Source organism: Mastacembelus armatus, chromosome 5, assembly GCF_900324485.2.
Source record: "Mastacembelus armatus chromosome 5, fMasArm1.2, whole genome shotgun sequence".
Lineage (NCBI taxonomy): Eukaryota > Metazoa > Chordata > Actinopteri > Synbranchiformes > Mastacembelidae > Mastacembelus > Mastacembelus armatus.
This window is the reverse complement of record NC_046637.1, coordinates 1,241,319-1,253,994: the sequence shown is the minus strand read 5'-3', so window position 1 is coordinate 1,253,994 and position 12,676 is coordinate 1,241,319. Positions and strand designations below refer to the sequence as shown.

The window sequence follows — 12,676 nt, the reverse complement described above, 5'->3', positions numbered from 1 at the left end:
GAAGACTCAGGTTTTCCACTGGGACAGCGAACATTAGCAGAGAAACATGCTGAACATGAACACAACAAGGCTCAGTGGTTTTATACACCCAGAGGATATTTTATTATTTTATTACAGTGATGATGTCCAAGTCTTTCCAGGCTCAGCTTCCTGTTGCACTGAGAATATCACGAGAGCCAGACAAAGACCTGCAGCCTTCCAGGTCCACACTGTCGCCGTGCAGGACCATGGACCCCTGACAAACACAGAAGGTCCACCTACGAGATATTGCATTTGTTTCCAACAGCCATTATTTTCATTTCACCTAAATTCACCTACTTAGAGTGAAACTTCGACAGAGTGAAGGAGCAGCAACAGAAGACCTAGCTAACACCTCAGCAGGGGGAGAGTGTAAACAAGGAGGTATACAAAATACATTATAAATACAGTGCGGTATTCATGGAAAAAACTACAAAAATATCAACAGAGTGTCTTGTTTGCTCAGTTTGAAAGGAGGAAGAAGCAAAGGCTCTCAAAAGCGACAGGACGACAGAGGATGAGGATGATGTGTGGTGTCTTGTGGGTCTGGACTGGTTGGTTTGCTGGTTAATTGGAATTTGAGATGGGGAGCTCATGTACAAACCAGGCAGAAAAATAATCCCTGATTATCCTGCCCATACTGTACCAACACAAACACACTTCGGCAAAACAAATTTGGGAGAAGAGGCAGGAAGACAAAGAGGAGGAACCAAAAAAGAAAAACGAGTGGATGAGGAGAGAGAAAATTACAGGTAGGAGACAGAAAATAATACAGGAGTGGGGGAATCCAGAATAGGATAAAACGGGGGTCTGTCTCCTCGCCTCACAGTCCGGCATCGTTGTACGTGGGTGCGACCACCTTGACGATGCTCTGTGCGTTCTCCTCCACCAGAGGGCGCCACTTCACCTCTCCTGTCAGCAGCAGGTCCTCCCCGTCCAGAGCGTCGATGTACTGCATCTGCACACAGCAGTGGAGGAGGCACAGCTCAGATCCTTCACCAGTCAAGAACCAGTACAACCAAGAAGAGTCCTACTTTTAAAATGGCACTCAGGTAAAAGTGCTGCAGTATACTGCAGTAACTAGAACCATGTGATATTATGCAATACTTTATAAGACTGTTTTAATGACTATACATGAAGTTACTTTAGTACAGCTGTTCCCAACATAGGGGTCAGGTCCCTGTTAAAGGTCATTGAGAGCGGACTGACCGAAGAGGAAAAAAGTTCTGCTGTCCAAACATTGAGTTTTTCATCTTTCCATGATTTTTATAGATAAAAATTAAGTCAGCAACAACAAATTGAAAAGTCTGTGCGTTCACCGAAGACAGGACCACGCACACACTCACATTAGAGTGTGTCATCTGTTTTTTTTTTAATGCAAGACTCCAAACTGTCATACAGGTAGGTAGGTGTGTGTGTGTGTGTGTGTATGCATGTGTGTGTGTGTGTGTGTGTGTGTGTGTGCACGTGTGTGTGTGTGTGTGGGGCAGTTGGGTCGTTGTGGCTGACAACTTCGCAGCTTGTTCGCTCCAGGTGCTGCCAGTGGAGAAAGGATCCATCGGTACAGGGACACTTTGGCTGCAACTACAGAGGAAGTAAAGGCAGCAGTGAAGCAGGAAGTGACGCCCGGCCTGAGACGGGTCATTAGACGAAAGCTGCAGAGGGATGAAAGGAGGTGAAGGTGGAAGAAGAAAGAAGGTCCAAGACGCGGTTGCCCCGGGGGGGTAGAGTAAATACCGAGCAGCAACATTTGGTCTAATATTGAGCCAGTATTTGATTTAAATATCGATCGAGGAGGAGCGGGGGAAGAAGTATTCAGATAATTTACTGGAGCAAAAGTACAAATACAACAGTTAAATTTTACCAGTGGTTCCCAACGTGGGGGTCGCACCCCTCCAGTGGGTCAGCAGATAAATGTCAGTGATCCTGAGATGATTAACAACACAGGAAATTACAGAAAATAAAGCTCTGACTTACAATTTTTAGACCTTTTGTGAAAAATGTGATTATTTTATTAATTTGGGTCTTCAATTATTTAATCAAGTTTAAGGAGTAATTCACTTGTTCAGATACACAATTTCATATTCTTTTGTTTGAATTTACTCTGACTCCCGACTGTGCAACCAGCACATAATAATAAATTGAAAGTATCTACTAACAAAGTGGCAAAGGTGTTATTCATCCCAGCACTGCAGGTCTGAGAAAACGAGCACGAGGGAGATGTCAATCAACCAGTGTGTCCACAGAGTCCTGAGAAAAGCTCTAATCAAGCAAATGAAGTGGAACCAGCTGCGTAGGTGGATGCAGGACATGTGGGGCTTTAATGTCAGATTTCACTCCGAAACCTGATCTGTCAAAAAAAAAAAAAAAAAAATGTAGTGGAGCAAAAAGTACTGCCTTCCCTGTGGAATGTAGTGGAGTACAAGTAGTATTTTAAAACTGTACAGTGAGTAAATACCCTGATACTTTCCACCACTGCTAAAAACAAGTGGGAGATTTTTGGCAAAGATAGGGTTTGGGCTGGTATTCTTAGGAGATGCTTCTACAGGATTTTACATCCTGGCTTCTGCTCCTTTGCAGAATTCACCTTCTGAAAGGACCAACAAAACCACCTGGTCAAAGTGGAACAGCAGGGACCCTCATTTTTAACCGTATCAGTGTAAGGTTCAAACCAAGGGTCCAGAGGAAAAATACAGTAGCACACATGTATTTACAGAAGAGATCATGGACTCAATGCCCAGCAGCTGAACAGGAAAACAAACCTGTTTGCGTACGTATTCCACCATGAGCTCCAGCTGTCTCGGGTCTTCACACTGACGACTGAACAGGTTTCTCCACAGAGCTGCAGCCAGTACACAGTCATCAGACAGGACTCCCTGCACACACACACATTCAGTGCATTATTGATCGAGCGGTTTTACAGCACATACACATCTCCAGAGACTGCAGTCAGAGATATGTCCATGTGTGTGAACACAAGCTGGAAAAAATGAAGATCTGTCTTTATTACATTTACTCTGCAGGATCTGTTCGACCAACACTGAGTTATGGCTCATTTACATGTGGGGACAGATGCTTCAGGGCTGCATCGTACTCTGCTTAATGACTGTTACCACAGTGTCTTATCTAGTGTTTTTACAGTGTAAACCCTAAAATCCAGCATGACACTAACTGTGTTACCTGTGTGCTTTGTCTAAAACAACGAATCTCACCTCATCATATCCAAATATTGCAGCGTAGAAGTTCTCGGTCATCGCTTTCATTGCTTCCTTTCTATGGATGGCGTCGATCTACAACGCAGACAGAAAAATCACATCAGAAACACAACACAACATCCACTCCAGTCGAAGAGGATTAAAAACACCCTCATGAGCAGCGGTAGATCAATAATACGGTTATTATTATAGTATTAGTCCAATTCTGGTTTGATTGCAGCAGCTTCATCCTCAGCAGAGCCAGCAGCCCTGTGAGGCTGTACTCAAACCAGCCAGCCAGCCAGTGACGGAGCCTTGGCCAATCTCCGTCAGGTCCCCCCTTTGTACATGGATGGAATATGCTAATTACCATTACACACAGAGTTGAGCTGAGGCTAATGGGTAATGGGAATGCCATTACTTTTGCAGTTGTTTCGTCATAAGTTAAATTATTGGCGCTGTATGAAAGATCAACAACATTTTTCCAGTTCATGACAATCCATCCGACAGTTTTTGACACATTTCAGTGTGGACCAAAACGGTGGAAGGACCAGTTCATGTAGAAAACTGAGGTAACTTCTCCCCACAGCAAACGTCCTGTAACCATGTGTGCTGAGGATGAAGGCGAGGTGCAGCAGTGGTTCAGTGAGCACACGGTGAAAAGAAAGACAGCACAATCATGGTGGAGTTTGGCTGGTTTCAGCTGAATGCAGCAGTGATTACGAACATGGAGAAAATGACCAATGTTTTTTCTGCTCCTTAACACAATCAGCATGAAACCTAAGAGCAACTCCAATCACTGGCCCTGTGTATACAGCAGTACACAGCTGTCTGACACACACACACACAGAAAGTAATATTACATCATGCTCACGGTAAAGCTTCGGCCACAGGTGTATGTTTTTTAACGCAGTGTTGAGACTCGTCTTAAAGTTAAGGTTTTATGTAGGGATCAGATCGATTCACTTTAATTCTCAGGCACGTGCCTGAACATAAGGATCTTAGCAAGTGTATGCATGGACACATGCTGACAACAATTCACATATGCAGCTGCGAAAACACCTGCAACACACACGTCCCGTCCCCCCCCTCCTCATGCATGCACGCACACACACACAGAGTGACCTCACAAACCACGCTGTAATTTCTCATCTCTGACCTCTTTCTGTCACACCAAGCAAGAGGAGCTAAAGCTAAAGCCCTCATGCTGAACCCTGGCTCCAGTTCAACCATCCTTCGTGGTTAACATCATGGAGAAAACTGTATAGTGTGATTGTTCCGCTGTTTGTGACGTCACGCAGCCTGTCACGTACTGTTGTTGTTTTGTAACCTGCCACCACGACTGCGGGAGTAGAAAAGCGTCAAAGCATTTGGTCTCCTCTGAAAAGGTGGGTCAACAGAACGACCAGATATATTTAAGCACCAACATTCAACCAACCAACTTTGGCAGATGGAGGTGTGATGAAACTTAAACACAAATGCTTTTGATGTTATTTTAATGCTTTTGCTTTTACTGATCTTGATTCACGTTTACAGTTTATCATCTCTGACAGCACAGTGCACTCTCTGTTTAGTGACTATAGAATATCCTGCACATTCACACAAATAACTACAGAAATGAACCCCACTGAGTTAACTCCAGCATAATGTGAGTATAAGGGCATTTTTCTCAACATTACATGAGAACCAAGCCAAGCTTTAAGTGTGTGATGTCAATGAGCGACACTTCCTGGAGCTGCTCCACCGACAAAGAATAGAGGACCAACTCTGTGGACACGGTGACCGCAGCCAGGCCCACTCTCCGGGGATTTGGCTTCATTTCTGATTGAGAACTGTTGGCACAATTATGCTGATGTAAAACTTTAAATAAACTAAACTTGCATCCTATGTAACATGCAATGGCACGAATAAAACTTAATGCACCATTGCATCAGTGGAAATGTTTCTGAAACAATGACTTTTAACAGAATGACATTTAGTTCTTTTCAGACAGGGAACCAGTTTGGAGGTCATGGTTTCTGTTTGTATAGACTTGAGACTATTTAGCAGAACAAGATAAAGCGTCACATGGCTGCTGCAGTCGCACTCTGACTTATCTCTGATCTAATTCTGACAAACGAGAGCCGTGTATTAATACAGTAAAACAACAGCCATCACTGTGTGACTGTGTTCTCATGGTTCCTTCTACAGCTGGAAAAATGAAGTTGTCCAATCGAGTTTGCCTGAACAGAAAAATGCTCAATCAGCAGCTATTTTTTTTTATGATCAATGAATCATTCCAATTTTTTTTTTTAATGAAATTTTAAATGTTGGTTCAGGGTGTTCACCAAATATAATTTAAGACCTTTTTAATACCTTGGAGGATGCAACTGATCACTTTATATGAATATAAATCAAACTAATATAATGGATTGATTAATTGATTCATGTGATCCTGTTCGATCAAACAAAACAACATTTGAAGACATCAAAATCAGCTGAAGAATCAATAACCATGAATATAACAGCAGTTTTAGCTGTTGTCCTAACTCTACAAACTGTGGGCGATACCTCCCACCGGTGATTTTGCGTGACACATGACATGACTGGCTATAACTCATAAACCCTGTGTTACCTTAGGCATGTCGGGCATCAGGCTGTGGCTGCAGCGTAATGTTCATACAACTGGTGGAAATGCTGTTACGTGATCTGCTGACTGACCTGATGATCAGCACAAAGTTCCACAATGACAGCAACATGTAATCACACGCACAAATATAAACACGAAGAACTTACCCCCATGATTTTGCTCCTTTGCTCCACATCCTCCCACATGGAGTGGACAACGTAACGGCACATGTACTTTCCTGCTCTGCCCTCCTGACGCATCCGCACCAAACACATCCTAAAGGTGGGGACACACAGGCAGAACAGCTGACACCTACAGAGACTGGACAGGCCACACACAGACTTTCCACTAGCCTGGACAGATATTTGGTCCTTGACGACTGGGAATGATTCAGTAAACACTGGACAACAAACTGAGCGACTGGTGGTAGACGAACCTGAAAAATGCACAAGATTACATCTGTCCTTGTGGAACTGATCAGTCATCGTGTGCGTTTCTGATTTCATGTTGTAGAGATGCTCATTCTCCTGTAACAGTTTAATCAGTTTTTCCTCCATTTCAGTGTCCAGTGCACGTTCACACTACAGCCAAGAATGAAATTTGTTTACCATTGTTGTGTTGAAGTCTGTCCCTGTGTTGAAACCTGGATTTCTCCTTGTACTTTAACCTGAACCTCATCCTAACCACCAAAGAGTGCTACAGGAAACATCGCAGTAATGAGAGAGGAACTACATTTCAACAAAACATCAGCATGTCTCCCTGTGGTGACACGTAACTGACATCACTGGGTGGCAATTCCAGCTGCGAATGACAAACAAGGTTCAGAAAATCTTTCTGAAAACGACTGACAGAAACCTGACGGGCAGCCGCACCTCAACAAAACATCCAGCGTACCATGCACCGGTGACAACAGCACATGACAGGTAGAAGTGTATTATATAGAAAAACACTCACAATGTAGGTTTGTGTCTGTGTGTGTGTGTAAAACTCACCACACATGCAGCTGTGCTATCAAGAACCAAGAGCCGAGCGTGTCAGGGAGGGAGCATCCTGAAATGGTACAACACACACATGAAAATCTACATTGCCACCTTCACAACACTGACATCAATATAGAGCTGCAACAACATTTTAGTTATTCTCCAACCCAAAATGCCAAATATTGGCTGGTTTCAAATCACATACTCACATACACATATTCTCTAGTGTAAGTGCAGTGTGCAGCTCTTATACAGCCTTTATTGCTGTATATAACCTATGTAGTTTCTCAAATGTGCTGCTGTTCCTTCTTTAACAGACGATTAAACTGATTAACAGACATAATTTATTATTTAATCATCAGTTTCTCTGTTTTTTTTATTCACAAGCCATGTAATGAGTCCTGAGGTGAAGCCACAGTTCTGTTTGATGCTGCATTTACTAAAATTCATACTGAAAAAGTGAAAAGCCCCAGATGTCTGAGAAGCAGCAACAAACACAGTCAGCTAAGAGCTGAAGCTAAAATATGAAGGAGTTCAGGGACAAGCAGCTGTTTGCAGCTGCAACAACAATCAAGTTAAACTAATTTGAGGCAGTGTGTCAAACATAAACTGAAAATGAAATGTCAGGAATTTTCCAGTTTGCATTTCCTACCAAAAGACAAATCCTTGGCTCAGAGTCTGCTTTTACACAGAGAGGCCAATGTTCTCTCTCCTGTTAGAAAAGAGAAGACACCTGGGACACACCAGTAACAGACGCCAGTGCAGTGAAAGGAATAATCGCAAGTGGAGCTTTTCCTTTCCTTAGAGTCGGGTACCAAAGCAAAACTCCTTCTCTGTTTACTCATTTGCTCCTGCTCTGTACTTACTTTCAAAGAACTCGTCATAATTGACCCTCTCTACGCAGCATGTGTACATCCTCAAGGCAGCGATCTTGATTTTCTGTGGAGGCAAAGGGGAAATCATCAGTGGCATCTTTTTATGTGCAGTATGTGCTGCAGCTCTTAGTTACCTGTGCACAGGTAAATGTTAGGGTGCTTCAGATAATACCATACTGTGTTGATGTACTCCTCCAGCCCCGTGTGGCTACTGTCCACACCAACATCTGTTGTCATAACACTAGACACACTGAAAATCCTGCCACCCAGTGCAACAGTTTCACAAGATGTTTGGTGTAAAATCAAGACGACTTTCTAACACAAAAGTAACTGATTTAATGTAACAGGAAACATGTTGGATGGACGGGATGTTTTACAGATATTTTTCCAAACTATGAGGATATGTGTGTCTTTAGTTACACTCATGATTCTCATAGCTGCAGTCTCTTGGTGTCCTGCCACAATAAAGGTAAACAAAATTAACTGCAACAATTGGGGAGAAAAGGCAACACAAACCTCTAAGCAGTAACAGGACATGAGGTCAGAGATGAGTAACTGCTCGTGCCAAAGCTCGCCAAGGCCAGAGTGCAGCCCAGCACTTAACTAGATGACGCAACAACATGCATTCCTCTGCACATACTCCACACCTGGTTCACTTTTTAGCCAAAAGTGCCCAAACCGACCTGGCCATGGCTGTATAGTGTGCAATGATGTACTTGTGGAAAACAGTCACTTCAAGATGCAGCGACTGTAACCAGCATTTCTGTCACATTTCTGCTTTCAGGAATCAAAGTAGAACTGGCACATGCTGTTCCTGACAAATCCCCAGTTAAATGCTGAACCAGTTCTCAGGACCTAATCCTTGCTATGATAAAGGGACTGTGGTTTATTTGTTCTTTCTAGTGCCAATGCTTGTTCGCCATGTTCGCAGTGTGCGTGCTTTTTCATTGATTTGTAGTTGGACGGGCTGCAGTGAGTCAAAAGGACACAGGAGCTGCTGTTGGGGCTGAGGAACCATCCCCACCATCGTCACATCCCTGAAGGGAAAAAAATGGGTCACTCCGTCTAAATCAGCAGCCATATTTTAATACTGCAGTTTCCCTTGTCACGGGAACCGTTCATTGATGTTTGCGTCAGGTTTATGTACATATGGACACTACTGCTTGTTGTAGCTGCTCCTTCTGCCCCCACTATTTGTTTGGCTTTCTAAAGTGATTCCAATGTAAGTGATGATGCACAAAATCCAGTCATCTTCCATCCATCGAGTGTTTATCCAGAGTCGGGTCACGGTTTGCAGACGATTCAGCAGAGCAGTCCAGACGTCCTTCTCTCCAGCAACAATTTCCAGCTCCTCCTGGGGGACCCTGAGGTGTTCCCTGGGCCAGATGAGATGTATAGTTTCTACAGCATGTCCAGGGTCTCCCCTGGGGCTTTCTCCCAGTTGGATGTTTGTGAGGTTTCAACAGGTCTGAGTAGAATCAAGTGCAGCTCGTCCAAAGTCCGTGATTCCTTGTCACAGCAGTGCGATACTAACGCACAGTGGGAATTTGGCACTGAAAAGACTACGTTTGGAGGACAGAAATTGAACAAATGCAAACTGATCCTTTAAACGTTAGGTAGTAAGTGTATCACTGTCTCAGCTTTATCCCTGTCCTTCTGTATTTTTAAGTTTTAGTACATTATATCCTGCTCCGGCTTAGCACTCTGCAGGATTCGACAGCAACCACCACAGGAGAACTATCTGTAAATTTCCCTGGGGTGTTGTTGACATGTCTGTACCAAACCAACACCCTGCAGGTTAAGTAGAGACATGTCAACAACACCCAGCAGCAAATAAGAAGCTGCTGTACTTAAACGTTTTCACACTTCACTGAGCTCAGCACAGTCTGACCGTGATCTCAGCAAAAATCAAACTGCACTACATTACTTGTTGCTACGCTCCCTAATCAGCAGACTCCCCGTGACATCATAATGCGGATGTGTGAATAACCATCCAAATCCAGCTGTTAAGGACGATCTCCCACAATAACTAAAGCTGGAGTTACTGATGCCCCCAGTTATCACACTCTCCTCTCTCCATCACTCACCCATTTGTTGTATTTGAGAGGTCCTGTGAAGCCCATGGCCTCAATGAACTTTGTGAAGGCCCCGACTTCCTCCTCGGTGTGCTGGGGTGTCTCCTTCACACTGCAGAGCTGATGGACAAGACAGAGAAAAACAGAGAGGGGCAGATGTAAACAATGCAAAAGAAATGTAAGAGAAGATGAAATGGAGGAGGGGAAGATGAAGTGCTTGGTTAGACTGACGTGATAAAGGAAAAGGAGTAAAGAGAGATGAAGGGGAAATAAAAGCAAACCTGACAGAGATGACACACCATAATAAGAAACTACTCCTTAAATAGGCGTAATATTCCCTGTGTGTACACAGCATATCCCTCAACAGTACACACAACCTATGACGACACACACCTGGGGACCATGGCCTTTACTGGGAGAGTGCAGCTGTTGAGTAAATGAATGTAGTGACCTATTCTAAGCTGCATGTCGTCTTCATGCCCTGACAGTTTCATTAGAGCCACCATGACTCCAGTTTCCTTTCAACACTGTCTTTTTTTCTTTAAGAACAACAACAAATTATGCTTTTCAGCTGAATTTTAGCCATTACACATTTACTGCTGCACTGGAACCGATATGACAACAAATAGGAATTTCTCAATTTTTGGCTCACAACTACAAAATTGTATTGATAAGCAACAACAAACACATACTTGCCAAGATGTATTTGTGTAGATTAAATTTATTCCATGTTTCACTAAGATTTTCTATCAGCCACCAAATACAACCCAAATATGAGCTTTAAATCTGTTTGTGTGTGTTTTTGTGCTCCTCACATTACCTGCTTGGTGATGTGCAGAGTCCGACATGTTGTTAAACAGGGAGTGGAGACTCTGGCCAGCTGGGGAGCTACTAAAGCTCTGGAAAAGCAGGCTTCATGTCTTAATGCCTGAGTGGAGACAGAGAAGAATAGAAAGAAAGAGTGATGACGAGAATGAGACAGACAAACATGGAATAACATGAAAATGTACCAACACTGAAATTCGCAAACCAATAAGCATCAGAGTGCAGACAGAAGCTCTGTGGATCTATGTTGCTCTGCTACAGCTTAGAAAGAATATTTTTCATACTAAATGCAATAAAAAAGTGGGAGTGCTATTGCAATGATGGCTGACAAGTTTTCCTCAGCATTCCCTGATCTAAGTTCTTCAGACAACCGCAGGCTGGGACAGTTCCCCCACACAACAGATAAACAGAAGAAACTCGGAAAGTGACACGTTGGAAAAGGGTGCAGTGTCTACTCCAAGACAACTTATACTGAAAACTGCATTGAGGAGGAGGTAGAAACTGCTGATGTTTTGGCCCTGGAAGTTGCTCCAGTCGTCCTAGGACATGCTCTACATACATGTTTAACTATAAAACTTGTTAATTCTGATTGGATTGTAAATGTGTTATTTTGCTCTATTCTCTACACACAATATCTAGAGCATGTCTGTCCCGAAGAAGGATCCCTCCTCTCTGCTCTTCAAGAAGTTTCTTACAGTTTGTTTCCCTGTTGAAGGGTTTTCTAAAGGGGTTTCTCCTGATCCAATTTGAGGATCAGAGGGTGTTTGCACAGACTCTAAAACCCCTTCAGGCAAATATGTAATTTGTGAAATTGGGTTGTGTAAATAAATCTGACTTGACTTATCAAGGAGTTTTGAATGTTTTTAATATATTTTCAAATGTATGAGGCAAATTTACTGATCCTGATCCTCTGACGGTCCCATTCCCTGAGGACCTACAGACCCCTGAAAACCTAAACCTTAAACACAGATCACCTGGCACACGCCAACATTTCAGTACCAGTCTCAAAACCAGACAAATCTTCTTTAACCTGTATGAGTGTATGTTTTTCTTTTTTCCTATTTGATGTTATGTACCTGTGTAACTGCAGACCCGACTCAATGCTGGAAAACTGTTAAGTGACGTTAACTAGTTAGGACTGCAACTAACATTAAATGTCATTATTAAATTTCATTATTGATTAATCTGTAGGTATTTTGTCTGGACTGATGAATCGTGTAGACTATGAAAGGTTCAAATTCAAATCAGGCACTTAAATGATAATTTCTTTACTTTTATTATTGATTATAGGTAATTTACTGTCAACTAATCGTTGCAGTTTCAATGTCAAGTTAGTTCAATATTACACATTTATTTATTTATCTGAGCCATCGTTAACTTTTGTTTATTAACCTGCACAGGTAACTAACTGACCTTAGTAACTAGCTTATCTAATTGTATGACGTGTATGACGTCACCCCACATGTTTATGTTTTGATGTTTACGGGCCGTTAGCTCTTAGCGTTAGCTGACTGCTAGCAGCTAAGCTAATGCTAGCTTTTATTACCTTTCGGGTCGCGGCTCCAGTGACAAAGTTCCTGGCGACAAACTGCAGCGGTCGCCGGTACATGGCTCCCACAGGCCCCCGTACAGTCGGAGCTAAGAACCGGGCTGCCACCAAACTGCAGCTCCCGTCAGTAACGCCTTCAAGTCGGCTAACTCCAGCCGTGTGCCCGCCACCTCCTCCGCTGCAATGTCAACGGAATCTGTCCGACACACAATCCTGCCCGGTCAGAAAACAAGCTCCAGCGAAGAAAAAGTTCCTCGCGGTGGTTACTTACTTTATTAAAGTCTTCAGGGTATTAACTATCACCTACTCTCAGCATGCAGTCTAGGTCAGAGAAATGGATATGTTCCTTTAAACTGTCATTTCCAGCGTGTACAGTTCACAGTGTATGTACAGTGGACAGGGAAACAACACATTGTGCCTCAGGATCACTGTGTTCACAGTATTTGTCAGCATCCTGTAAATAGTCTTTACTTTTTCCTATGAAAGACTATAATTTGCTGCCTTGTTCTTAGTTTAATGTTTCACACGGAACCATAACACTGTAATTTCTTA

General features: G+C 43.0%; 1 protein-coding gene across 2 annotated transcripts; it reads right to left on the bottom strand.

The window, feature by feature from the left end:
- Nucleotides 1-75: 75 nt before the first annotated feature.
- On the bottom strand, nt 76-12,343 carry uqcc1 (ubiquinol-cytochrome c reductase complex assembly factor 1). 2 transcript variants are annotated; one of them, XM_026308008.2, is made up of 10 exons: nt 12,122-12,343; nt 10,571-10,678; nt 9,763-9,870; nt 7,667-7,739; nt 6,813-6,870; nt 5,988-6,096; nt 3,231-3,308; nt 2,781-2,894; nt 841-976; nt 76-257 (listed from the first exon to the last, which is right to left on the bottom strand). In XM_026308008.2, the coding sequence occupies exons 1-9, from the start codon at nt 12,182-12,184 to the stop codon at nt 842-844; spliced, it is 846 nt and encodes a 281-aa protein (XP_026163793.1). In that variant the 5' UTR covers nt 12,185-12,343; the 3' UTR covers nt 76-257; nt 841. The 2 variants fall into 2 exon arrangements, with proteins under 2 accessions (XP_026163793.1, XP_026163792.1); XM_026308007.2 differs by having other exon boundaries at nt 76-976; nt 12,122-12,342.
- Between the last annotated feature and the right edge of the window lie 333 nt (nt 12,344-12,676).

What these genes read in the sequence shown, in the direction of transcription:
- uqcc1 (XM_026308008.2), bottom strand. Translation starts at nt 12,184, where the DNA reads ATGTACCGGCGACCGCTGCAGTTTGTCGCCAGGAACTTTGTCACTGGA. An exon ending in CTCTGCACATCACCAAGCAG is followed by an intron (nt 9,871 to 10,570) that starts GTAATGTGAGGA and finishes CTTGTCCATCAG; the next exon opens with CTCTGCAGTGTGAAGGAGAC. An exon ending in CAATATTTGGATATGATGAG is followed by an intron (nt 2,895 to 3,230) that starts GTGAGATTCGTT and finishes GTGTGTGTGCAG; the next exon opens with GGAGTCCTGTCTGATGACTG.